The sequence below is a fragment of the Stylophora pistillata genome, chromosome 1, assembly GCF_964205215.1.
Source record: "Stylophora pistillata chromosome 1, jaStyPist1.2, whole genome shotgun sequence".
Taxonomy (NCBI): domain Eukaryota; kingdom Metazoa; phylum Cnidaria; class Anthozoa; order Scleractinia; family Pocilloporidae; genus Stylophora; species Stylophora pistillata.
Window position 1 is genome coordinate 59,596,613 of NC_142519.1, and position 27,424 is coordinate 59,624,036.

Sequence of the window (27,424 nt, forward strand, 5' to 3'; positions counted from 1 at the left end):
CTGTGCACTAAGCTTGCTGATAGAATGGTGTCATTCAGTAGAGAAAAGTTATTGTCTACTGTAAAGGGAAATCAGGTTAAGTTATCTTTACCTGAGAAAGAATTGGCTGGTCTGCAATATCTAGGAGGCTATGTTTTACATAATCTGCACAACAAAATAGCAAAATCAAAGAAAAGTGAACTTTCTGAGAGCCAGCAAGCCATGTCGTTTTTAAAAGCAGGAAAAGCAGTCAACCAAACTGAAAAAATCTCTCTAACTTTGACAGCATCTTTGGATCGTGGAGGTTTATGGACTATTTCAGGTGATGCTCAGAAAATTTTCTTGAGAACAGAGCATTATTTTAGAGTTAATACCTCGAATACTGGATTACAAAGCATCAACATAGCTGAAATAGTGGATAAATGTTTTCATGATGAGGAAATCCTATCTAGTTGTAACTTATTATTATACAACTCTCAACTGAAAGTAGATAAGAAGGTTGTAAAGGATGTTCTCCATAGCATTTTAGGCTTATATTTAAGGGTTCGATCATTCTCTTTTTGTATACTCTCAAGGACCAAGAGGTCCTTGAGAGTATACAAAATACTCTCCACCCTTGTTTAGATTAGAAAGATTAGAAATGGTTTTTCATTTAAGAAAACTATTTAATGTTATTTTCAAATACTTCTGATACTTACATTTTCACATTGCCAATGACAAGTAATTCATAGCACAATTTCAATTCTAAATTGATATTAAATATTTCATTCTTGAACAAAACTATACCTGTTTTGTAATGTGTCTTAAGAATCTTGTCTATGTTATATTTCTGAATTATTATTCCTAAGATAAGACAGTTTTCAATTTAACCTATGAAAGAAAAAGAAGTTTTCCTGCCCAGATGCAACAACACATAACAGAATGAATTTTCACAGGATTACTAGAATCCAGGTGATCTTTCTAGTGCTGGTATTTTTGTTTAGTTTTCACAATTTGCAAAATCATTTCTTTCAGGCTCAAGAGCACAGAACATGGCAACTGAGAATAAAAGTCATTCAAGGAAATGACATAATTTTTCCCTTATTTCATTTTACATAGACACTGGACAGGAATAGTGCTAGAAGATTCTGTGTTCTAGACTTTTGAACTTGAAATTTTTTTGAAATTGATTGTATCTGGCATTGGTGAATGATAGTGAACCAATGGAAATCAGTCATGTGATTTAAAGTACTCTATTATGTTACTGTTTCTGCGATCATAGTTAGTAGAGGGGGTTCCCTCTACTAACTATGCTGCAATAAACAACAATAAAACAATCCAGTGATATAATCCTGATGTTTATACCTTATATAAAATATTGATTGAATACTGTAGAGTTCATTCTTTCCTTTTTATCTTTCTGCTGGGTAATGGGTCATGTGTCACTTGCTCCCATGCTCTTTTCTTTTCCTTTCTTCCTCTGGTATTGCCACTCTGAACTGCAACTGCCCTTTGGATTCTAATTGTGTTGGCATTGTAACCAAAGGTCTTGATATCAGGGTTGTCATTTCTTCTGCCAAGTTTTCTCTGGTTGCCAAAGTACTCCTCTATTGGATCTTGGCAAAACCTTTCAGTAAGAACAAACTCAATTCCCTCTCCCAGTAGGAACTTTGTTGCTTCAATTACAGAGTAAACTGTAATTTTCAAACCTTCGTAGGCTTGCCACGAAAGGAACATGCGGCTTCTTGCATTCTGGGTAAAGTTCCCGGGTCTGTTCTCTGTGCTTTCCTTCCACTTCTCTAAGTACTCTAGGAACTCTACCAGCCATTTGAATCTGAAATCATCAACTGATCGGTATGGAGCCAAGAATAGCTTTCTCTTTCTTTGGGATTCTGTAGTACTTCTCACATTGAGGCAATCAAAAAAAGAGTCCATCACTTCGCACAAATTGGCCGTTTCTTCAGCCTCTGGTGGCCCAAAATTCTTTAACACTGCAGCCACTGAAGCACTTAAGACTTGGGCAGCCAAGTTGACTCGCATTACTGAATAAGAATTGAGATTTACATGGTCATATGTTAGCTTTGGCAAGAGCTTCAGACCATTCTCTGCATCTTGAAAGAACAGCTCTGTAATATGATGCCAAAGGATGTAGGAGCCATCATTCCACATATATCTGCTACAGCTTCCTGAACCAGAGTTGTGCAAACAGTTTCTGGTTGTCTTTATTAGATGAGGTGCATCTGAAAAGAAGTACACAAACCGATGGGGAGCAAAGAAATTAATAGTGCGATAACACACATCTTTACCTGCATCCCCATCCAATGGTTCATGCAGGCGATAAAATCTTCTGTTAGGAGATACCCCATCAGATGTTGCTGCAATCACCCACAAATTGCAGGTAGTCTCTAATATGAAAACAGCATCCCAGAAGAGAGGCATCAACTGCACAGCTGTCACACCAGAGGTTGAAAAATGTGCAAGGCAGAACTTTAGCTCTGAACAGACACCTCGTACCAAGAAGGCCAAAGCATGAGTTGCAATCTGGTCAACCTTTTCCAGGGTGGCAAAGTTAACATCTGGATCACCAAGATCTGTGTATCCAATAAGGTCTTCAGAAACTTTGTCAAAAACCAGGTTGGCCATCACCTTCATCTCATCAAACATGAGTATTACGTATCTTTGAACATCAAAATATGATGAAGTCATACTTATTATTTCCTTTACCACTTCTTCCTGGAAGCCCCTTTCTGGCTTAATACAGTTTCTGTAGTCTCTTAGTCTGCGTTGGCTTGGAAGAACAAGTACTTTGCTGTTGCGCAATTCCTCATAGCAAGATGGAGACTTGGCAGCAAGTGATAGGCAAAACCGAATCAACATGGGGTGATATCTCACACCAGATGGGCTACTAGAAAACAGTTTTTGCTGCTGTTGCCAAAATAATCTCATGAATGGTGTCATTTTATCACTGGATTGTCCAAGAATTGTGGTGAAGTCATTACTTAAAGCATGATCTATTTCAATGCTGGACTTAGAGATTTCTTTCCTCATACTGTTCAGTTCTTGCTCCAGCTCTGCACATTTCAATCGCTGCTGTTGAAGAGATAATTTTAATCTCTCTGGTGCTGTTTTACTTACAGGGGCATTGAGCTTTGCAGGTACAGATAGTCTTCTTGTCTTGATTTCTTTTTGCTTCTGGCATGAAGAAAGATAACTTTCACATTGGTTGCATCTTTCTGTTTCTTTACACATCAATAAACACTCATTAGATCTCCAATATTCTTCGTGTGGAAACATCTGATGATTGTCCATTGCTAAAGGGTCTACTTGTATAGGTATCACATGGTGAACTGGAATACTTGACATCTGACTTCCACTACAAGGGCTTCCTATTCCAGCACAAAGAGAGTAGCTGTCCATTTAATTCACAATGTTACTGACTGGGACATTCAGCGATCTTAGATGCTTGATGTAAATATCGTGAGTTTCTGGAAGAAAGCACCCAAATACCTTGATTGTGAACCCCAGGCTGTCGTCAACAATAAGTTCCTTTTCTGGGAGAAGAAGTTTGTCTTTCATCTTTGTAATGACCAGTCTATCCTTGGATGTCTGAATATTCCACTCGTTGAGGCTCTTTAAACTTGGTACTCTCTTGCACAAATCGCCAAAGGTTTTATAAAAAGCTGATTTCACAGGTTTCGCGCTTTCTGTAGTTACCACGCTTCGAGCAGGTCGAGGTACAGGTTTATTCGTTTCGTGGCTTCGCTTCGGCATGTTTAATAATGGCAGCGCTCCAAATCGTGGTTTTTTCTTGATCATCTTTTCGGATTGAACTATAGAGAAAGACAGAAGGTCATTTTAGTTATTCCACGTTGGAAAAATATAACATAAATGAGGGTACAAGTGAATATGCCCAATTCAAAGTGAAATAGTGCAACACACAAGGAAAGTAAAACAAAATCAACTTTACTTACATATTTCAACATCTTGAGGGTGAAAGTGCTTTTCGCAGGTGTATATAGTATCGTTTTGGATCTTTTTTCGGAATACTGCATCAACTGTTCTTGTCTTGGTAATCTCGCTGAGCCAAGCATCTCTCCATTTACGATGGCCCTCGTCTTTCGGTGCAGGCAGTTTCCAGATACCAACACCTTTCGTCCTTCTTGAGGTTCCACAACCAAAAACCGAACAGTTATCTCCCGGCATGATGATTTATAAATAGTCAAACTACATATCTCTTAGAAATTCTTGATTAAACTACGTTTGAAGCATAAAATACTTTAAAATTTGTCCTTGATAAAGTCACGCTTCTCGAAAGACAGCCGCCATCTTGAAAGCGTGTGCACGGTCATAACCACGTGATCACACTAAAACCATAACAATAAGTTACCCCTTTGAAGTTTTCCGGGTTTCCTAACCTGTCCCCTCTACTAACTATGCTGCAAGGTTTTCCATGTACTCACCTTTTATTGACATAATTAAGCAATAGCGCACATTTCTCCGTGCTCTAAAACGCGATAAATGGTGGTCATGAGGAAAGCTCATAAATCACAAGCCGAAGGCGAGCGACTTTTAAGCTTTCCGATTGTTCCTTATCACGTTGTAGAGCTCGGAAAAATGCGTTCTATCGCTTTTATGATATAACTAGTTACTTGCTGACTCTATAACCTGATAAGGTATCCGCTTGGAAACTGAAGTGAACAATCAGACCATGCGTATTATGTTCATTATGTTATGGCTCATAATAGTTACTGGTTCCAGTTCCACCAAGTGGTGGTGCGCCTAGGGTGTCTATCAATGTCAAAACTCGGTTTAGTTAAAAAAAACTATGCAGCAATGACAAGCGTGAACGGGAATAGGAAGATAACAGACAACATGAAGGAGTAAGATAAACAAAGCGTTTCAGTTACAACGGATTTCTTGAACTAAGCCATGTTAAATTGTGTCCGTGCATTTATCTGATCTGGGCCTCCCCCCCGCGGAGCATCGACAGTTTGATAGCTGTTTCCTCGAAAATCGCATTTTTTTGTGCGGCAGCAGAGATCTTTGAATATTCATGTCAAATGCAGTTTGTGAATCGAGATGGGTGTCGATTCTACTCAAATACGGAGTAAAATCGAATAAAGTTTTCGTCTAGTTCGTCACCTTTGGGTTCATTACAAGGGATTGCTCCCCTTTGCTGATCACGACATCACGCCACTTATTAACCACACGAAAGTGACGAGTCGTGATGTTTTCCTCTTTACCACAATTTGTTCCCAGTACCGAACATACAAATATAATGCCAAGTAGCGTAACTGGTTTTAAATATGCAGTATATAAAATTCTTGTGTTCATCGGCACATAATATTCTTTAGGTGAAGCGAGTTCATCAAATGCATAATATGGGATCCAAAATTTATTGCCGGGGCCCTAATACAATTCCAATAATAAAGCTTAGACAAAGCGAGACAAAATTACAAGGTGTTTGAGAGCAATTCGTAAAGTGGGAAATATACCTGCGCCATAACTGGTGTCACAACAGTAGCACTAAGAAATAACCCATTGAGCATTAACCGAAGTCAAAGTGTTTAAAACTATCAGTATGATAAAATTCGTCGATTCATTTACTGGTATCCCAAAACACAACAATAATTGCGAATCCCTTCACCTCTTTGCTGTTTTTTTTCATGTCAGAATGATTCCTAAATTTATCATCGAATATTAAAAAATAAAGAGACACCTGGTTCCATAACTATTATGAAAACGAAATAATGATATTTTTTACCTTTTCCATTGGATATTGAAACTTGAAAATTGAAATTAATAAATTAAAAAAAAAGCCATTATTCCATATCTACTGTTCATGCGGTTCAGTTTCAAACATCGAAGAGAGCATTTTCGAGTAGTAACACTCAAAACAAAATGACAAAAAAACATTGGTTTCCCTCCATCAGGCGGGTTTGATTAATTTAGTCCTCGCTAAAGCAAAACGTTGTCAACTCAGTCAAAGTATACTGATCATGACAGAGACGTATTCAACGAAGGAAAAGCTTTAACTCTATTTCGATTCACAAGCACATGGCATCGCTTCGTAACCGGAACAACAAACGTCGGGGGAGACTGGAACGAATACTGCCCAGTCTCTACAAATACACCACAGACACCTACAAGAAAGACGTTTTCAGTTATTACCTCTAGCATGTGGTTCAACATCGAAAACACCAAACTGTTGCTCTCTTGATACTGCTTGAAAATTACTTCATCGTTTTTCATCCTGCTGCGTGCTTGACTTGGCCAAAATTGTCTAAAAACCACATCGGTAATTTGAGTCCAAATACTTGATATAAATTCGTATCTATACAAATCAATTCATTCATATCCAGTACACATTTTAAGCTGATCGTATAGTGACTTCCTTTTCGCTGTTCAGACAGCTGGATCTCCATCATTATTTTTTTTAATCTTATTCAATTCCACCACATCGTCTTACATGAAATCCTAAGAGAAGTTTAATGAACTAACCAAGTAAAGTTAGCTGCCAATCTTTTTTTTTCTTACTTTTATCATCATTTTATAAGAAAATCAATAGAGGAAATGAACAGATCAAGATTTTTTACTAAATTTGGGGAGTGTGACGATAGGTTTTCGCGCCCAACCAGGGTAAACTAAACCTTCGCGAACGGCATAACAATAACGGAGGAAACTAGCTCTGTAGAGCGACTCGGAAGCAAGAACGGAAACTCGTCGCGATTTCCTGGTACACGGAGATCTACTTCGAGCGAGTTTATACAGACGTCAAGGATGAGACGGTATTTTGGTTCCACAATAGACTTTATTCGTAGAGCACTCTAACATACATCATGCCAGAGTCAAATCTAAGCTTGTAATCATCAGAGCTGTACAATGTAGCTGCTTATGAAGTAGCTGGTGTGAGGTGCTATTGTTATCTAAATCGACCATATTCGAAGAGAGTAACTAATGTGCGAGCCTGCGAGCCGGAGCCGTTTTTTGCGGGCCTCGAGCCTCTTCTTGCGAGCCACTGTTTGTTCTATATATATCTTTCCATTTTCTCTTCTCATTTTATTCTAACAGTCTTTGGCTCCTCTCCAGAAAGCATTTGAGGGTGAAAATCTTAAAAAATATCAAACTAGACGCTCGAGGAGCGTTCACTCGGGCTTTGTAGCGAGCGCTTTACTTGAGAATTCACGACGCGTAAAATTTATTCGAAACTGCAAAGCCATAGCATTCACACAAAACACGAGTACAATTATAATATGTATCACGAGATCTGAATTTTTTTACCTTTAATGACACTGTAACATCATTATGTTCATGGACATTGGTCATATTGGAAAATTTATCTAGAGGATCACAGTCATTAAGAGTTTTCATCATATCTTCTACTAAGCACTCGTACTTCCATGCAAAGAGCAAACCAACTTTCACAATCGCTTGCACAATAGTGATTATGTACGAAATATCAAATCGTACTTTACAAGTATTGAACCCGATAAAAAACAATTACAGAAACAGGCATTTAACGGAAGAGCTAAGCTAAGATATATAACATTACAATTCGTGTTGCTTCTGTCAGTATCCCTATCCAATTCGTTGTTGTGAGCGCCACCGTCGAGCGAGGTGTTCGTCTCAGCTTCATAGTTTGTTGTTAATCGGCTGTCACAGTTTGCCAGTGCTTTCGTAGTTTGAGCGAAAACGCTCGACATCGTTTAATGTGGGCCTACCACGAACGGTGTGTGCGTTTGTATGTGAGAACAGCGTATAAGACAGGAATCTTTGCCGTGCGACCTTCCCAAAACACAACATTTCCAAAATTGTATTGTTTACAGCCAGCGAGCACACGATAAGACAAGTTGTCGCACTCTCATCCTCAGTTTCCGCGGTTTAAACAAGGAATGCCTAGGACCATGACCATAAAAAGGCATTATGTCCAGATTTGGATGTTATTTTTCCGGGGCTCGCAAGAAATGGCTCCGGCTCTCCTCCGGCTCGTCAGAAAAGGCTCGGGCTCGCAGGCTCGCATTATAGCAACCCCCATATTTGATCAGTACAACAAAAGAGGCGGCAAAGGTCTCTCTGAAGCCAAACGCAAAACAACCTAAATATTGTCATCTGTCTCTACGACGAAAAGAAAACTAAAAGGACGGATACGATAAACTCGAGGCCAATAAAAATAGGAAACTTAGGTGAGAATTCACAGCACTGGTACAGGAAATATACCTATCTTAATTTCAGAAACGCAGCTTAAGAAAAAAAACGGAAAAGTAATTAAAAGTTTCTGCTTATCTATGCAAGGTTGGTATGGAAACTATCGTATGAAAGGAAATTAAAATTACGAGTATAAACTCAGCTGCCAACTACCATGAGAACTAATTTTGCTAGAAAGACCATTAACACAGATATTTACCTAAAATTTCCCTCGAATTTAAAAAGAAAATTACCGATAGGCAGCTGCACAATGAAGGCAAAGTAACAATGCAAAATCTATTTCCAAAATCTATTGTGGCTTTTTTTAATTCAAATGTATATTTTTAAAACATCACGATGAGAGAAACTCGCATGAATCGAGAACAGCTAGAATACCAAAAACAACGAATAAATATGCTTAAACATCCACACCGAAAAATCACTAAATTTTCCCTTAACAGGAGGCGGTGGGGAAGGAGGGGTTATGGGCGAAATAGCAAGTTGGCAGCTTCAGTAGACTTCTCACCAGTTTTGAGGATCGTGCTTCAATACTTTTAAAAAATCGTTTCTTCCAAACTTATATGTTCTTCTCCTTTAGCCATTGTTGGAGCAATTACAGTGAAAAATCTCGATCGATAAGAAAAGAGTTTTTGATTTACCCTCAACATTTTCCTACATCATAAATGATATTTTTCTCCCTTTCCTCTTTTCATCTTCGTTCAACAAAGCACACAAAAAAACTCCATGTACAATTGATATTGATTTTTAATAGCGCCTCCTGAATTTCGTTTTTTGCCACTCTTCAGTTACTACTACCAATTACGACCTGCACTTGAATGCAAAGTAACTTGAATTGGCATGTTAATCTTAACTCATAAATGAGACAGAAAAGTTATCTAGACATAAAGACAATGGGTACTGTGAACAATCCCATTGCAAAGCAGTTATGTTACTGGTTACTTCGCTGTATCAGCTGCACTACTACTTTCTCTCTACTTTTTCATCCTTGCCGACTGAAATATTCTATTAGAAACTATTGGCTGCATTATTATCAGTAACTAATATCAGTAATAAGTAAGTCATGAGATGAATAACGATATTTGTAACAAATGAATGGAGCCTATAGATGTTATTTATAAGCAGTTGTCAGCATTTTTAAACATGTTGAAGATACACCAAGTGGATGGTGTATATTCTCTCCAGTAATGCTGCGGTCTGCCCCCATATACAGGGCTTGAATAAGGATTCTCTAGGGTAGCTCCGGGTCTAAACAAGATCATCATAATTACCCGACAAGATTATAAAATCAGATACGATGAATATATGAAGCTCATATATTTTAAACTGCGGTTATAGATACGTATGATGCACGATCCTCGCAGTAGAGAGCGCTATTTATGCAATAGCGAAAATCAGACCTGAAAAAAATCAGGCCTGTACGGGATTCGAACCACTGACCTCTGCGATACTAGTGCAGCGCCCTACCAATTGAGCTAACAAGCCAACTGGGAGCAGGCCGTTAAGTTGATTCGTAATAAACCCGTGATGATAAATCAGATACGATGAATATATGAACTTCATATATTTTGAACTGCGGTTATAGATACGTATGATGCACGATCCTCGCAGTAGAGCGCGCTATTTATGCAATGGCGAAAATCAGACCTGAAAAAAAAAAAAAAATCAACTTAACAGCCTGCTCCCAGTTGGCTTGTTAGCTCAATTGGTAGAGCGCTGCACTAGTATCGCAGAGGTCAGTGGTTCGAATCCCGTACAGGCCTGACTTTTTTCAGGTCTGATTTTCGCTATTGCACAAATATCGCTCTCTACTGCGAGGATCGTGCATCATACGTAAGGTGATAAAGTATTGATAGGTTTGCTAAGATTTATGAGCAAATGTAAACACAATTTCGACTGTTCTTTCTAGTTAATATTTCTATCCTCTATTATATTTCTCTGGCAAGAAAGGATATGTTTCTTGGTTTAAAACATCATGGGAGAACAACCGATTGAATCAGTAGAGCAGTGGTATCAAACAAGATCACATTACAGTGTGTCATACAGCGAGCAGGTTAATAGAATTAACAGTTCTATAAGCTAGACGTATTATCCTGGTGATATCAAAGTTTCGTGACTAATATAATCACAATGAGATATAAGTAAGGATGATTACTGGGTAGATCTAAAAAGTTTAAGGTTTAGCTGATGTCAACTTCATATCCTTTCATCGACCAATGATTACAATCTTGTATCATATTCCAGATCATCTTCTTCAATATCATCTTCTTCTCCTTTGTGATCTTCTTTTAAAAAAAATGTTGAAAGAGACAAATTAAAAGAAACCACAATAGCGCTCAAAGGATATGGTGGCAAAGCCATTACAGAATGAATCGCTCATATTTATGTTATTGCTCAACGAACAGAACTAGAGAAGTTATGAAGAACCTTGGTCCTGAGGTGGCAATCCCAAAGCCTGAATTTCCATCATTTCAGCTCCTTGCTGATCTACGTACACAGAAAAAATAATGAGTGAATAAGCCTCTTGATGTAACAACAAAAGCAAAACAAAGACGATTTTCTCAATCGTAAGGCAAGTTTTTAAATGGACTCAATGATCTTGATATAGACATTGTAAATAGCAATACTGATTTTAGTAACAATTTTAAGAATAATAGTGAGATCATTACATACTTTCCTGGTCAAATTGTTCTCAATTCTAGTTTGATCTTCACCATGCTGCTCTTGTTTGTCTTGATTGTCTTGATCAATGGATAAAAAACAAGAGCGACAGAGCATAATCATGTACTGAGAAGGCAATTTCGAGACCATTAAAGGACGCAATATTAAATACAAGCAAAAAGTAATTGCAGCAAACGAAAATCTTCAAAAATATGTCAAAATGCTGCTGAAGTTCTCTCCTGGTGAGTCTTGGTGCATTTCCCCGCTAAAGATCTTTGCGCTGCTTTTTTTTTATTTTGCAAAAAAGACCAAGGTTTTTTAAGCCAAGAGACCTTCAGTTGATATCGAATTTTTTTCGGACACTAATTGAACAATTTCAAGGTTAAAAACCTTGTTGTGGTTGTGGCAATCCAATAACCTGCATTTCCATGGCCTCTCCTTGTTGGTCATCTGAGGAAACAAAGATAAAAAGCGAATTGGAGGACAACATCATGTAAATAAAAATGTACATGGAAATGTTTCCTGAGGCAAATGCCGTGGGACAAAGAACTCAGTAAAATACTGTTACCTTCTTGTTGCCCGTTGCCCTCAATCTCATGTCGAACTTGTTGTTGCTCTTATGAAACAAGCATGGGTAAATTAATGGATTAGTACAATTGTAATATGATATCCATATCAAAAGTGGCTTTACTCACAGAAAGAAAGATTCACTAATAAGAACAACGTTTCCGATTCTATTCTATAATCTTATGAAATAGAGAGAATGAAAAAATGGTTATAGTTACCCTCTTGATCGCCACTGCAGTGAAAAATTCTGCGTAAGAAGTTTCTTAATTTTGCTATTTTGCCTCCCAGATACTCTTGCGCCTTGAGAGAAGAGGAAATTAGCCATTAACGACATTAATCAACTGACAATTTTCCCGTAACAATTCTTAGATAGTGAAAAGTGCCAAAACATGCATCGATCTCAATGGATCGGAGTGTTGACGTCTTTGTATTTAATTCACTCTTAGTAGTGTAAAGTAGCCAGAAATATTAAGGCTACGATCCTTGCATGAAGTATCAACTACCACTGTCTTAGAGTTTAAACATGAAAAGGAAAAGTTACTCTATACCTTCAGTGTTGCTAACGTGTACAGAATCGGGTTTATTGCTGAATTGATGGGCAAAGCAAACACAGCAATCCACACGGCCAGATCTCCCGGGGTTTTGTACATCTTTTCCAAAACCGACCTCAGACCAAACACGATGATTGGCATCCAGCAGAGACAATCAGTGAAGATGATGAAGAACAATCTTTTGGCAAGACCTGTCTCCCTCCTTGTGTTGGCTGATTGGTTTTTGACCTGCACTCTGCTTATGAATATGGCGAGGTATGCAGCTGTAATGAATAAGAAGAGGAAGAAATTGAGGCCAACAAACACAATAACAGAGTACTCCCAGCCTTCCGCTTTGTTAGGAGAGAGCTGCAAGGGAAGGCAGACGACGCTTTTCCCGTAGTAGTTGTGATATGTTTCTGAATTTTCGAAGTATCTCAGGCCAAACATTGGAAAGAATGCCAGGAAGAGGCCGACGAGCCATATGATTGCGCAAAGGATGTGAGTCATCTTAAGAGAAAGTGCTCCACCTCTGAACGGGAACACAATGTTCTTGAGTCGGTCTGCAGATATCAAGGCCATCAGCATCAGAGAGACCTCACTGGATAGCAAAGAGGTAGCGCCAGTTATCTGGCAAGCCAGGCCAGACCGCCACTGAAAGTCATGTAAGTAATACTCTCCTCTCCACAACAGATCTTTGACACCAAGTGCGATTAAGTATGCTCCCATCATGCCATCGGAGACTGCCAAGTGCAATAACATGATTGACTGCACTGTGTTTGTATCCCTAAAGATTGAACGCCATGTAATGACAGACACAAACCCAGCCAGGGAGAGGAAGCCGATAGCCCAGATGCTCTTCCTCGGGGTTGGGCTCTTAAACATGCTCTCACAGTTGGCGAAGTCGTCGTTCACAATGAAAGTGCAGTCAGCGTCTTCGTTGTGCATATGACAACACATCAAATTTGTGTCGAAACTCCTGCAATCGTAAAACTCATGCCATTGTAATAATTAAAATCTTATAGCCTGAAAGAAACAAGGTATATCGCTAAGCTGGGTATCGTTAGAGTGCGAGACGGGCCAATCAAAATTTAATTCCTGAAATACACAGTCAAGAGACAAAAGTTATATTAGACTGAGGAAAAAAACGACAAGCTATTTGTTCGGAGCGCTCTGTTTACAATCATTTAAATTGAAGCTGCCTACCCAAAATATTTAGCTTTGCCCACACACTACAAATTAATTATTTTTTAAAAACACATCAAAACCTTACACTCGCAGTATATCCTTCAATACTTTAAAAAATCCATAAGGAATCTCCCTCATCTGATTGTAATGCATATATCTGAAAATTAGATTTGAATCAATTCAATAAATAAGATGGTTGTCTACATTCTTGAAGTGGTTGTCTACATTCTTGAAGCGCCTTTTATATCTTGATTGTCATTTTAATAAGTTAAAACTCACAGAATTTTCAACTGCTTAATTTCTTCGAAACTGTCGATGCAAACTTTCGTCAATTTATTATCAAAGATTTCTCTGACAGAAGTAAAGACAAAAAAATCAATCAGCACAACAGCAATGATACCATTTTTCAGCATTGATGTATGGATTTAAAACCAAAAAGTGCGATTGTTAGAAGATGCCACGATACCACTTCGATGAAATTAATCGCCATATAATTCATTGCCTACTTACAATATCGAAAGCTTTTTCAGATCTTTGAAAATTCCTGTTGGCAAATATCCGAGTTTGTTTCCTGAAAAATAGCTGATGAAAAAAGGAAAAAGTTTTTCACTAAATTCATAACAGGGAAAGTAATTTACAGCAATTTCCAATGTAATCACATCATTTGGTTTTGCAGTAAATGGTTTGAACCCGGGGGTAACATGTGAAGGTGTAGTCTGATCGTCCGGGTGAGTGTAGTCCTTAGAAGGACTGTTGTCGGTGGTAGTGACTGACGTTTCGACAACCTGTGCGGAAGTCATCATCAGAGTCACTTGATCAGACTACACCTTCTCATTTGGTTTTTTAAGTTTTTGGTAATTTCTAGTGAAGCATCATCATTGCATCAACTTTACAACTAATTTCCAGGGTAATCAAAAAATCCCGCTTATTATTTCTAACCCGGCCAATTCCCTTCCAGGTTCTCTAGTTATCTCCACAGACTCTCCACAAGCATATATTTCCGAAATTTCGGAAACAGAGAAGTTATAACAAAGGGCGTTAAATTTCCATAATTGGAAAATGTGATCGATCCCAGCGTATGTTGCAGGCAATTGCGATAAGGAAAAAATCCTTCAGTCAGGCTGGGTCACAAAAATCAGCGTAATAACATATTCAAAACCTAGAAACTAGATACCAAAACTATACAAGAAATACTTACAGGTCATGCAGCTTTGTCAGTCCCCAAAATTGTTTAGGATGGAGCTTCTTTAACTTGTTCTTCTCCATTTTCCTGTTAAATTGCCAATCATATACCTGTTCATTACAGGTCTTTTCTTCTTATTATTTTTAATTCAAAAGTTGAAGGTTATGTGAGTGGTAAGTATATATATCTAGAGTGCCTTTCCAGAAAGTGCCAGAAAACCAAAGCCAAAGTAATCGCAACGAATCCATTGTACACTAAATGTAAATACAGTGACAAGCAAACGACTTCATGACCAAGCGCGGGAAAAAGCTACAGACCAAGACGCAGTTGATTCATGGTATTTGACCGCTTGAGAGAATGGCACAAGTCAGTTCAAGATTCATCTTGAACTGACTTGGCGTTCAATCTTCAAGGATACAAACACAGTGCAGTCAATCATGTTATTGCACTTGGCAGTCTCCGTTGAAGCTATCTTGAATGAAAGCAGAACGAGAGCAATCCTTGATGATCAAATTGACCTCGCATAGTTCTAAAATTGTCGAACTCGAAAGCAATTCTAGGAAAGTCTAACTAAGAAATTTCTGTTTCCGTTATTTACATGCAGTATCTCTTTTTTATCAAATTTGCTTTAAGTGTTTAATTTTTCAAATTCATAAATCAATCAATCGATCAATCGACTATAAAAAATTTTAACAATCAATCAACAATTCAAACTATTCGTTACTACTCACAATGTCCTGAGCTGGGTCAGGTTAGCAAATATCGATGGGGGTAATTCTTCGATTTGGTTGTTCGATAAAATCCTGCAAGAATAGAACAGTTCGCAAGACACTAACGAGTGATACTTGTCAGTGTATAGGAAAAACCCGAAAATTGCGTTTCACAGCGAAAAAAAGGTAGATTGCGATAACGAATGGTAAGATCAAAAAGATCTTGTGTGGCGACTTACAGTTTTGTGAGCTGTGATAGGTTGCTATAGATTTCTTGTGGTAGATTCTCAATTGTGTTATCAGACAGATCTCTGAAAAGTTCAACATGTAATTGCATTAGTACTTTTAGAAACAAAATAAAACCAGGTCAGGGAAAAAAGTTTACTTCTCTCTTCTTTGAAACCCTAGCGCTGCACTGAGTTAGACCTTTGTTATATTCAATGAAATTATCACTTTTTTATATAGAAAAAGTACACTACGCCTATCTAGTTGGTTTTCACGAGTTTTCAAGCATCCTGAAACAAATAATTCAACGTAAAATGTTATTTATTCCGATTTATTGAAGTAAAAGGAAAACGAGATCGAGCAGTGGAACTCTGGACTACCGAAAACCAGATCCGCGTAATGGTCAGGGCAGCATTCAAAACCAGGACCAGCGCTTTCGAGTCTAACACTTTTATCTTGGGGTCACGCTTCCTTCCAAAATGTGTGCCAGTTTCAATCAGTGACTAGGTTATTCACTGTATACTCCTCACAGGATTACCGCGCTGAGGTTAAAAGGGACATGGTCGCTTCGTTTCTTTTTCCATGTCACGAGGAGCAGACTATTGATGAAGAGTAAATATTATATAGAGACAGTATTTCATTAACCATATACTCACAGCTCATCCAAATTAGTCAAATCTTTGAACGCGTCTTTGGATAGCGTTCCAATACCGTTTTTATGAAGCCATCTGATTAAAAGTTAAAATATAATAGGTCATTCCCTATCTCTGTTAATTTTCGTTACATCGGCTATTTACGGCGAGTTTTCCACCCCGATTTCAGATACCCAATACCGCCCTACACTTTAATGAAGTTGATTTCTGATCATTATTTATAAGTCTGCGGTAGCTCGCTTGAAAAGCAGTTTTCTTTTTTCGTAGAGTGCCACACTTCTGTTCTTAATTGTTTAGTAATTGGAGACATTCTTGCTGCGCGTTATTTTGCCAGTTCATCTAATTAGCACATCACACGGTATATGATCTCTTACAGCAATATTTTTTGCATTTTCACTTTTCTTTTTTTCCAAAATATCACATCAGTTTTTCCATCTTCAGTTTGCCTAGATCCGAATTGTCCCACAAAGGATTTGAACTATTTTCATTTTTTATATTGAGGTTTTCCTTTAATTAACTCACAGGTTTGCCAATGCTCGTAAACCATCGAACAGACCTTCTTGTATCTCTTCTAGGTTGTTGTTGTTAAGTTTTCTGTATAGGAGAAAAAAAGTTAAAAATTGTCACAATTACTTTAGTCAATTTAAACCTACTTACTATAGTTTAATTACTTTGAATTGGCTGGAAAATCTCATTGGACTGATAGGCTCTCTGTAGCACAGAATTTAGGGCCTAACAAGCACTGAGTTCGAAAGTAGTTTATTCGGCATTGAACCGGCCCTTGTTTTCATTTTCCAACATGAAACACTTTCATAAGGGGCTAGTCTTTTGAGGCACCCAATCTTTGGACCACTTTTCGTATTTTGTAAGATTTAGCCATTATGTCGCGTTCATGATCATTGATTGTACGCGACCTTTATTGGTCTATGTGCTACACAGGTATTTAAGGGTTGAAAACTCCGTTCGATGAAATGGAACATGCACTATTGGATGACAAAATGCGTTGACAACACTGATTTGATATGAGAGGACGACTTTCACTTACAGCCACTGCAGCTTTAATAGTTTGGAAAATAAATTGCCTCGCAGATTCTTGATCTTGTTGCCGTTTAACCACCTGTAAGTTGTAAAATCTTTTTAATTCCGATACGTGGAAATGTCTAAATCCTCTTCGCGTTTACCTGAGATACTGGCGTAAAGAGAAATGCGGATTGCGGGGCTCGTTTTAAGAGGGATGTCTTAAGGGTTCTTTTAAATCATTTTTGAAAAACAAGTCTGAGTCCTTTTTAACTCGTGAACTGCACTCATGAGCAAGAGCTAGTAGTAGATATGATGTGAAGAATGGCGCTCGCTCGCTTGCTCGCTCGATTGGTCGATTCCAGTAAACTTTTTTCCATTTTAGGCTTTTGAGTGCATTTGAGAGTTTTTGGCGAGTAATAAACTAACGAAATGGCGACCTCTGTTGCTAAGAATAGCGGTGGGGTGAAAAGAAGCCAATGATAATCTTAAAAGAGTTTAAAACGCTACGTTTTTCATCCGTGAATTAAAGTTTGCCCAATCTCCGAATACACTTTATCTCTTGCAGAGTATATTTCATTTATGGCGTCAATACTTCTATTTTTGAATGTATATAGGCAGTAAAATGATTATTGTGTCCGAAAAAGAAAAAAAGAAAACAAAAAAAGGAAGGTCAACGATAAGTGCGCCTTAAGTTTCTACTCAAAAATGAAGATGAAAGATAAAAATCCCTAAATATTTTGGAATGTGTGGAAATAGACACGCGGGTCATATTTCAAAGGAATATGCAAATTTGTCCGTGAGTGAAAATATTTCAAGTTTAATGGGATCTGTCGATGGGAAGCAAGACCAAAGTGACCAAGAATTATTTCAGAACGACAGTTTTATTCAAAACAGTTCTTGATTTGCTGTTATAAGGGGAAAACGTACGAATTTCTTACGTGTACAAAGCCCACGCGGTAAAATTCATCATCCTTAGATCGTTGTATAGTTGACTTCACAGCCAGAAAATTGCGTAGCGCTATGTTGAAAATTCTGAAAAACTACGATTTAACTCAAAATCTTCTATTAAACTATATTTTTTGAACACACTATTACTCGAACATAATATTTACCGGGCCATGGAATCGTCAAATTGTCGCTAGGCCCTGCTTGAAGTCCGAAAGTTCGGTTTCCAATTTACGTCCACAATTCGCATCGCTTTAGAGAATCGTGCTGTCGTTGACTCGAGAGCTTATTCTGTCACCTTTAAGACCTCGATATCCATTATTTTCCTAGGAGAGTACTCTATAGCATTGTTACTTTAAATTATGAGTTCCACAAGGTCTAACTCGATCGCAAAGGAAAAAAAAATCCGACTTTAAAAATTTTGAAGGTTGACCGCGCGGACGCCATATTTTCAAATTTGATCATTTAGTATGAACGCACAGAATGATGCCCCTCTAGTACCCCCTAAAGCCATCAAAATATATGCGCAAACGACGGATTCTGATTCGTTTCTTGATCTCCAAACTACAGAGGAAGTTTGAGGAAAAAAATTCTGCTCAGTAGGGGAGGTAGGGGGGAAAGCGTTCTCGCGCGAGCCAATTGCGCGGTTCGGGCGTTTACGGGCGGTTAAGCAAAACAAAAAATTTACTTTCGCGCTGCGGATTTGATCCAACCACTCCTTCGTAACAGAGAAAGTTACTATGATTGTGGCAATACGACAAGGCCATCTACGGCATGACTCACTAGTATAGACAGCATAAGTATAAAAGAACGCAACCTTTAGATAATCTTGTGCATATATGCTTATCCTTATGTCCGAGCGTCCCATGCAGCGCATGAGCTTTTATATGCTTATCCCTATGCTTACATCGCAAGTAACTACCGACCCTTTTGAACAGTCTCTCCACAAAACCTTACAGTAAAATCTGGAACGGTGATTGTCATACACTCTCACTCAAACCATATTTTCTGTCTTTGAGGCCTAATTTAATTTCACATCAGACTCCTCAAAACGTTCATTCACCAGACCAACACTTCTTAGAGCGATTCATACCCTAGTATGAAAATCAAACATTAATTTCCATTGACGACACATAAATTACATTGGCGTATCCAATTCACGAGTTAGCTCACAGGGCCTTTGATTATTTTTTATGTGAGTATTTGATGTGGACCTAGTTTATTCGTAGCCCATCTCATGGGATTGTCCATGTCACCATCGTTAATTTTATCTCTTAGCCTCTTTATATCTGTACATCGGTGTACTTTTTAAAACTTAAAACCTCGCGTAGGTCTTAGTGTCCCGTTCGCGCCTTTTCCTTTAGGGTTTCGTTCCCTTTAGTTTATAAACTTATTTGTTCTAATTCTGTAAATAGTAGGTGTTCATTTATCAATCTCTTTTTCGCTTCTCTCCACCTCTCCTTTTCATACCAGCTACGCTTGTAAAAATGTAAAATTTTATTAAGGGAATACAGAATGGGATTTAAAAAGCGAGAACCACCGACATGTATAAGAATATGATCATTAATTAAAACTGAGAGGATGCTTTAGTGAAGGTATGTTACTCTCTTCTGTCCAATACTGTCCATCTATAAACCTTCCCACCCCTTTTACTTTCTTTATGGCTGAGCACACCCACAAAGCTTCAGGACCTTCTTGATCATATTTAATAAATAATAAGATTAAACTCTTAACACAAGCATGAGTATCAGTTACTTACAATCTGATCAACTCGGAGTTACTATTAAAGACTCCAGGTGGTAGTTCCTTTATCTGGTTGTTACCCAACTCCCTACGAGAAGATATTTTCTCGATTTCAGTTGAAAGTTTTAACTGTTATGTTTTTTCGCTGTGGCGAGCCTTTTTTTCTGTCAGATTTACAGTTTATTTGTGTCATGTCCAGGTAAAACAACCGGTTTTGCAGCAATATTGATCTCACCGATATATGATCATTCCAAGATGCTAATTTACAAGCAAACCTAACTCTATGTTACTCGCCTCAGCGTCGATCACTGTTATTAAACATGAAGACATATTCGCTCATAATCAACAAATAACGGGACGTTGAGCACATCTCGATCACGAACCAGGATAAAAGTACCCTTTAAATATTGTATACAACCACTGTTTAAAGAGGAGAAGTCACCCTCTTCAGTTCTTCACTGCCACTAATGCAAGTTTGATTCATCCAAACAGTCATTTTTCAACGTACATTCATTTTTGACTCAATGTTGCTGCGAGTCTCCTCACAGCACACGATGATATAAACTAACTCTTGTCAATAGCTATTTTTATCCTTTTCCAGCACGTATCATAAAAAGACTATGCCACTGTCAGAGCACCATGCGTATATTGAAGAGTTGTAAAATGTTGTCACGAAAGTGAAGTTTTGCACTTAGGGCGGCTGTGGCTTGACAATTAAATCAAATACCACAATTAGCTTAAAAACCATCCTCGACCCTGTTTTCATTGCCATGAATGAAGCTTGAGGAAAATTTTGCTGACTTAAGTAAATGAAAAGAATGAAAACATGACATTTGTAATCTTAAACTTTTATTACTTACAAAAACTAAGAAACTAAGCGGAAAAGGATTTTACTCTGGATGTAAGGTTTCTTCTAAATAAGTAAACCAACTTACCAGTGTCAATCATTTGCTGCGTGGGATGTTTTCTTTTGAGTGTTTTCTGGTTCGACTTTACGAACAAACAAATTATATCTGCCTTCGGTAACATCCATTAAACACTCTCTTTTCTTGAGTGAAATTCAAGCGAAGACTAATCTTAGTGGATATAAGGATCCAAGATTGGGGAATATCACTTGTGAAAGAGGGAGGGGGGTAGTGCTGGGAGTAAGTGTTGCAAAAGTTGATATAAATCACTTGTACAGACGACTTTTCACTTACAGCCACCGTAGCTTGACTAATTGGGAAAACATATCGCCTTTCAAGTTCTCGATATTGTTGTCGTATAAATACCTGTAAGTTTTAAACTACGTATTACTAATACGTGGAAATATATTAATCCTGTTCGCGTTTGATTGAGATACTGACGTACAAAAAAAGGTGAAGTACGAGGCCCATCTTAAGCTGAGGGAACGCATGAAGGTTCTTTAAATCATTCTATAAATTAATTAAGTCCTTTTTTTATATCAATTTTTGTTGTGGACTTGGTTTGTTCGTGGTCCATCTCATGGTACTGTCTATGTCACTATCTTTAATTTTATTTCTTTTCCCATACTGTTACCCTACCTATTTCTTCTTATCTTGTAAAAGGTATGTTTTCGCTTCTCCCCACCTTTCATACCAGCCACATTTATTCAAATAAAGCAAAGTTATCAAGGAAAGAGAGAATGGGGTCAACAAAAGGAAGACCCCGACATATCTAAGAAGGTATTTATTTATTTAATTGACAGAATACTTTAATAAACTAAAGTATGTCATTTTCTTCTGTCCATTACTGTCCATCTACGACCCTTTCACTTTTCTTTATAGCTGACTACACCCACTAAGCTTGAGGACCTTCTTGATGATATCTAGTAAATACTTTGATAAAACTCTTAGCAATGTCAACAAAGGAATGAATCTCAATTATTTACAGTCCGACCAACTCTGAGTTGTTATTGAATACTCCAGGTGGTAGCTCCTTTATCTGGTTTTGACCCAAATTCCTACGAGAAGATATTTTCCTGAATTTAGTTAAAAGTGTTAACTCTTGTGTAGTTTTGCTGTAGCGAACATTTCTTTCAGTCAAATTGACAGTTTATCCGTGCTAATTATGTTCAGGTGAAACAGACGCTTTTGCTATAATTCTGATATGATCGATGTAGGATTATTCCACAATGCTACTTTACAAATGAACCTGACCCTATGTCACTCGCCTTGTGGTTGACGACACTCATTTAACATAAAGACATATTCGCTCATATTCAGCAAATAATGAGATTTTGAGCACATCTTGACGGCGAGTGTGGAGAAGAAATATTCTTTACAATGTTCTTTATAACTTAAGCACCAAGCGTATATTTAAGAGTTGTACAATGCTGTCACGAAAATGATGTTTTGTAATTAGAGCGGCTGTAGCTTGACTCATCAATCAAATACGACAGTTGGTTTAAACACCATCCCCAGCCCTGTTTTCCACGCCATGAATTAAGCCTGAAGAAAATGTGGCCGAGATAAAGTTATGGAAAACAAAACAAATAAAATTTGCCTTCTGTAACATCCATAACACTCTCTGTTTTCTTGAATGAAAGGCAAACAAAAACGAATCTTAGTGGATATAAGGTTCGAAAACTGAGGAATATCAATAGGGTAAGGAAAAAAGGGAACAGGGGGGAAGTGCTGGGAGTAAGTGTTGCAAAAGTTGATTTAAAGCATTTGTACAGACGATATTTTACTTACAGCCACTGCAGCTTGACTAATTGGGAAAAAACATCGCCTGACAAATTCTTCAGCTGGTTGCTTTTTAACCACCTGCAAGTTTTGAAACGGTCTATTATCAATACATGGAAATTTATAAATCCAGTTCGTATTTGACTGTGATATTGGTGTAAAATAAGATTTAAAGTGCGTGGCCCATCTAAAGCTGAGCCGGGAACGCTTGAGGGTTCTTTAAATAATTTTATAAAACAAGTATAAGCCCTTTTTAATATCACTTTTTGTTGTGGACTTGGTGCGTTCGTGGTTCATCCCCTGGAATTGCCTATATCACCATCTGTAACTCTATTTCTTTGTTTCTTTAGATGCGTATATTTCAATTTTTAAAACTTCAGTTTCTTGGGCAGGCGCATCACATAGTGTCCTGCTCGTACCTTTCGCTTTGCTTTTTTTCCCACACAGTTATTCTACTTATTTCTTGTCTTATCTTGTAAATAGTATGTCTTTGCATCTCTCCACCTCTCCACCTCTTTCATAACAACAACGCTTAGAGTTATCAAGGCAATAGTAAATGGGGTTAACAAAAGGAAGACCCCCGAGATGTAGAAGATGAATATTTATTTAATTAAGAAGATACTCAAATAAACTAAGGTGTGTTGTTCTCTTCTGTCCAATACCGTCTATCTGTGACCCGTCCCACCCGTCTCACTTTCTTTATGGCTGACTACACCCACTAAGCCTCAGGGCCTTCTTGATCATATCTGATAATAATTAAATAAAACTCTCAGCAACATAATAGAACAGTTAGCAGAACGCTGAAATGATTCTTGTAAGTGTATAGCAAAAAAAAAAACGCAATTGGTGTTTAACAGCAAAGCAATCCTTCCTTTAGATTTTGATGACAAAAGGTATACTAAGATCTAAGACATCTTGTTTGGTGACTTACAGGTTTGTGAGACTTGATAGATTGCTAAATACTTCTTGTGGCAGAAACTCGACTTTGTTATTAGACAGACCCCTGAAAGGTATAACATATCATTGCATTAGAACTTTCAGAAACAAAATAACGTCACCTGGTATGTTTTTCGCATAACAAGTGAAAACAGGACGGGGAAACAGTCCACTTGTATCTTGTTGAGGAACTCTAGCGCTAAATTTAAATCAGAACTTTGTTATATGCTATATAACCATCACGTTTTTAAATTAGAAGTACATTACACTTGTCCGGTTGGTTTTCAGGAGCTTTTTCAAGCATCCTGAAGCAAATAAATGTAAATGTAATGTAAAATGTTACTAATTCCAATTGATTGAGACCAGAAAACGGGATCGAGCACTGGAACCCAGGACCACCGAGAAACAGCTTCACGTAATGGTCAGAGCGGGATTCAAAACCAGGAACAGCCCTTTCGAAATGGTCGTCTGTTTCAATCAGTGACCAGGTTATTCACTGCATACTCGTAACAGGATTACGAGTATGACATGGTCACTTCGTTACTATTCCCATGTCAGGAGGAGCGCAAAATTGATTAAAAGTAAATACAATATAAAGACCTATCATTTCATTAGCCATATACCCAAAGCTCATTCAAATTAGTCAAATCTTTGAACACGTCTTTGGGTAGCTTTCCAATTTGGTTTTGTTGTAGCCATCTGATTAAAAGTTAAGATATAATAGGTCAGTGCCTTTCTCAGTTAATTTTCGTTACATCGTCTCTTTATGTCGAGTTTCCAACCTGATTTCAGATACCCAATTTCTGGTAATTTTGGATAGGTATGTGGCAGATCGCTTGCAAACAAGTTTTTATTTTTGTCGTAGAGTGCCACTATGCTGTTATTAATTGATTAGTAATTGGAGACATTCTTGCTGCGCATCATTTTGCCCATTCATCCAATTAGCACGTCACACGGTATATCATCTATTACAGCAACATTTTTGCATTTTCCCCTTTTTTTTTTCTAAAAAACACGTTAGTTTCTCCATCTTCAGTTTGCATAGATCCGAATTGTTCCACAAAAGATCTTAACTATTTTTATTTTGTACATTGAGGTTTTCCTTTAATTAACTCACAAGCGTTTAAGTGCCCTTAAACCATCGAACAAACCCTCTGGCAACTGTTTTAGGTTATTGTTGCCAAGTTGTCTGTATAGGAGAAAAAGAGTTTACAAGTCGTTAAAACTACTTTCAAACTTAGTTACTACACTTTAATCACTTTGAACTGGCTGAAAAAACTCCTTGGACTGATAGGCTCTCTGTAGTTTAGAATTTAGGAATAACAACTTCTGAGTTCCAAAGTGTTTTATTCGGCATTAAGACGACCCTTGTTCTAATTTTCCAAAGAAATATTTCACATGAAGCTTCTCTTTTGAGGGAGCTAATCTTATGGACCACTTTTCTTATATTGGCCAATCATGATCATTGATTATAGGTGACCTATAAAAAAAATTAAAAATGATCTTTGTTATCTTAAACTTTTATTACCTACAGAAACTAAGAAACTAAACGGAAAAAGGATTTTACTCTGGATTTAAGGTTTGTTCTAATTAAGTAAACCAACTTACCAGTGTCAATAATTTGCTGCGTGGGACGTTTTCTTTTCAGTGTTTTCTGATTCGACTTTATGAACAAACAAATTACATCTGCCTTCGGTAACATCCATTAAACACTCTCTTTTCTTGAGTGAAAATCGAGCGAAGACTAATCTTAGTGGATATAAGGATCCAAGATTGGGGAATATCACTTGTGAAAGAGGGAGGGGGGTAGTGCTGGGAGTAGGTGTTGCAAAAGTTGATATAAAGCATTTGTACAGACGACATTTTACTTACAGCCACTGCAGCTTGACTAATTGGGTAAAAACATCGCCTGACAAATTCTTCATCTGGTTGCTTTTTAACCACCTGCAAGTTTTGAAACGGTCTATTGTCAATACATGGAAATTTATAAATCCTGTTCGCATTTGACTGTGATACCACTAAATTAAAGTTATCAAGGCAATAGTAAATGGGGTTAACAAAAGGAAGACCCCCGAGATGTAGAAGATGAATATTTATTTAATTAAGAAGATACTCAAATAAACTAAGGTGTGTTGTTCTCTTCTGTCCAATACCATCTATCTGTGACCCGTCCCACCCGTCTCACTTTCTTTATGGCTGACTACACCCACTAAGCCTAAGGGCCTTCTTGATCATATCTGATTAACAATTGGTTCATGCTTTAGCGTGCACTATCGAGTTATGGAGCACGCGGGAAGTTTGGAGAGCACGAAAGAAGCGTAAGAGTTGCCCGAGGCGATAGCCGAGGGAAACTCTAGCTTCTTGAGTGCTCTCCAAACTTCCCACGTGCTCCATAACTCGATAGTGCAATGCTGAAAGCATGAAGCAATTGTTTTAGAACATAGCCGGTGGAATTGTGCATCAAATCCGACGCGAAAAATGGACAACAATATCAGTTGAAGCGAATCGTGACGGCGCTGTTTCCGAGTCTCCTTTTCCTTTGTTTTTCTCTCTTTCTGCCTCATTTAAGAGCTCTAGCCCAAGGGAAAAGGTCGAAACATTGTCTTCGTTTTCGGACTAGTAGGCCGAGTTTCTGTTTGTATCCATTATTGTCGCGAAATATATTATTTTTCCCCGCGCTAACAATGGCCGCTCGCGCGAAAAAAAAAGTTCTGGCGAAGTCGGATTTGCTGACGCTATCAGCGTGCACTATCGGGATTTTGAGCACGCTCACGTATAATGAATTTAATTGCGCGACTCTGCTAGCTATGTTCTAATAATAATTAGATAAAACTCTCAGCAACATTAACAGAGGAATGAATATCAGTTACTTACAGTTTAATCAATTCGGAGTTGTTATTAAGGACTCCAGGTGGTAGCTCCTTTATCTGGTTTTTATTCAAATTCCTACGGGAAGATATTTCCCTGAATTCAGTTAAAAGTGTTAACTCTTGAGTATTTTTGCTGTAGCGAACCTTTTTACTGTCAGGATTACCATTTATTCGTGTTATGTCCAGGTCAAGCAAACGCTTTTGCTATTATTTTCAAAAGGTCGATATATGATCATCCCACAATGTTAATGTACGACTGAACCTAAATCTGTTACTCGCTTTGTGGAGGACGAAAAATGACATATCCGCTCATATTCAATAAATAATGAGACTTTGAGCACACCTTTTTGGCGAGCCAGGATAGAGATAACCTTCACGACATTTTCTTTAACTTGAACTGCGATTTAAAAAGGGGAAGTTGGATTTTGTAGATGGCGTGAAGGTAAACAAAACCGATGTGATCTTAAAGGTTGTAACTGATTACTTATAGGTCGTTGAAATCTACGTTGTTATTGAAGACTCCAGATGATAGATCATTAAGCTGATTGTCCTGTAAGCGGAAAAGGATTTTACCTTGGGGTTATGGTCTGTTCAAAGAAAGTAAATCGCCCTGGTCTCGTAAATGCAAGAAATTTGTAAGTTTTCCCTTCGTTCTTCTAAAAAATAAATATTGTCCTAAAAGTATTGTGCGATGAGGGATTAATTTAAAAAACCGTACTATCTTAGAATTTCCCAAATTTTCAACACAAACCTGCGCAATTTTCTGTCCGTGAATTTTCGTAAGCAGCGATTCATGCTGAATCTACTACGCGGTTTTATGTATGCAAGAAGTTCGCTCGTTGAATAAATATTTGGTCTCTAAATATTTCACGGTCGTTTTTGCTTTGTCATTTATTAATGGTTTTCGGGTAGAGTACGACTAACTGGTAAACATGACTCGTTGTAATAAACTCTTTTTCTTCCTGCTCAACGTGTATGTTCATGCTGCGTTACAAAAAGATTGGTTCGTGCTTTAGCTGTGCGTATATCGGGTTGTAGATGCACTTTCGAAGATTGGAGAGCACCCAAGAAGCTAGAGTTGCTCTCAACTGCGCCTAAAGCAACTCTTACGCTTCTTTCGTGCACTTAAAACTTCCAGCGAGTGCATCCATAACTCCAAACTGGATCTTGAGCTTCTGAGACTAAACCAATTGAAATTAAATTTCTCCCAAGTTGTTGAGGTTTTTGATTTTGAGATTTAAATTTCTACCTTCTAACCCACGTACTAATTTGTATGCGTGTTATGGAATCTATGTAAAGACGTGTTGTGATACATAACATAATTTAAGTAATAATAAGTTTGCACA

The 27,424-nt window shown here is 37.8% G+C and overlaps 3 protein-coding genes and 3 long non-coding RNA genes across 7 annotated transcripts in view; 1 reads left to right on the plus strand and 5 right to left on the minus strand.

Annotated features, from left to right (window-relative positions):
• The window catches only part of LOC111337722 (uncharacterized), a 1,561-nt gene extending 958 nt beyond the window's left edge, over window positions 1-603 (plus strand). The window contains exon 2 of the mRNA XM_022944069.2: window positions 1-603. This exon is cut by the window's left edge and continues 441 nt beyond it. Coding sequence (XP_022799804.2) covers window positions 1-603 — 603 coding nt within the window.
• A 20-nt stretch (window positions 604-623) lies between these two features.
• On the minus strand, window positions 624-4,388 carry LOC111322580 (transposable element P transposase). The gene is made up of 2 exons (XM_022925706.2): window positions 3,930-4,388; window positions 624-3,788 (listed from the first exon to the last, which is right to left on the minus strand). Exon 2 carries the CDS (start codon window positions 3,373-3,375, stop codon window positions 1,357-1,359), a length of 2,019 nt encoding a protein of 672 aa, XP_022781441.2. The 5' UTR covers window positions 3,376-3,788; window positions 3,930-4,388; the 3' UTR covers window positions 624-1,356.
• Window positions 4,389-9,968: 5,580 nt separating this feature from the next.
• Window positions 9,969-12,878, minus strand: LOC148743468 (G protein-coupled receptor GRL101-like). 2 transcript variants are annotated; one of them, XM_088744594.1, is made up of 7 exons: window positions 11,937-12,878; window positions 11,607-11,688; window positions 11,390-11,437; window positions 11,212-11,271; window positions 10,834-10,901; window positions 10,588-10,647; window positions 9,969-10,442 (listed from the first exon to the last, which is right to left on the minus strand). In XM_088744594.1, exons 1-6 carry the CDS (start codon window positions 12,876-12,878, stop codon window positions 10,627-10,629), a joined length of 1,221 nt encoding a protein of 406 aa, XP_088600720.1. In that variant the 3' UTR covers window positions 9,969-10,442; window positions 10,588-10,626. The 2 variants fall into 2 exon arrangements, with proteins under 2 accessions (XP_088600720.1, XP_088600716.1); XM_088744590.1 differs by having other exon boundaries at window positions 9,969-10,445.
• Window positions 12,879-13,152: 274 nt separating this feature from the next.
• On the minus strand, window positions 13,153-15,304 carry LOC148743469 (uncharacterized). The gene is made up of 6 exons (XR_015995186.1): window positions 15,239-15,304; window positions 15,021-15,092; window positions 14,305-14,376; window positions 13,617-13,688; window positions 13,386-13,457; window positions 13,153-13,263 (listed from the first exon to the last, which is right to left on the minus strand). It is a non-coding gene; the product is annotated as an uncharacterized LOC148743469 (long non-coding RNA).
• A 1,092-nt stretch (window positions 15,305-16,396) lies between these two features.
• On the minus strand, window positions 16,397-19,922 carry LOC148743470 (uncharacterized). The gene is made up of 3 exons (XR_015995196.1): window positions 19,602-19,922; window positions 16,923-16,994; window positions 16,397-16,471 (listed from the first exon to the last, which is right to left on the minus strand). It is a non-coding gene; the product is annotated as an uncharacterized LOC148743470 (long non-coding RNA).
• A 1,341-nt stretch (window positions 19,923-21,263) lies between these two features.
• Window positions 21,264-24,898, minus strand: LOC148743471 (uncharacterized). The gene is made up of 4 exons (XR_015995197.1): window positions 24,326-24,898; window positions 23,204-23,275; window positions 22,282-22,353; window positions 21,264-21,548 (listed from the first exon to the last, which is right to left on the minus strand). It is a non-coding gene; the product is annotated as an uncharacterized LOC148743471 (long non-coding RNA).
• Between the last annotated feature and the right edge of the window lie 2,526 nt (window positions 24,899-27,424).

Excerpts from the sequence above, each read along its gene's own strand:
- LOC148743468 (XM_088744594.1), bottom strand. The coding sequence starts at position 12,878 with ATGTGTTGTCATATGCACAACGAAGACGCTGACTGCACTTTCATTGTG. Across the intron at positions 11,689-11,936 it reads ACACGTTAGCAACACTGAAG|GCGCAAGAGTATCTGGGAGG; the intron begins GTATAGAGTAAC and ends TCTTCTCTCAAG. Across the intron at positions 11,438-11,606 it reads CTGCAGTGGCGATCAAGAGG|AGCAACAACAAGTTCGACAT; the intron begins GTAACTATAACC and ends TTGTTTCATAAG.
- LOC111322580 (XM_022925706.2), bottom strand. The coding sequence starts at position 3,375 with ATGGACAGCTACTCTCTTTGTGCTGGAATAGGAAGCCCTTGTAGTGGA.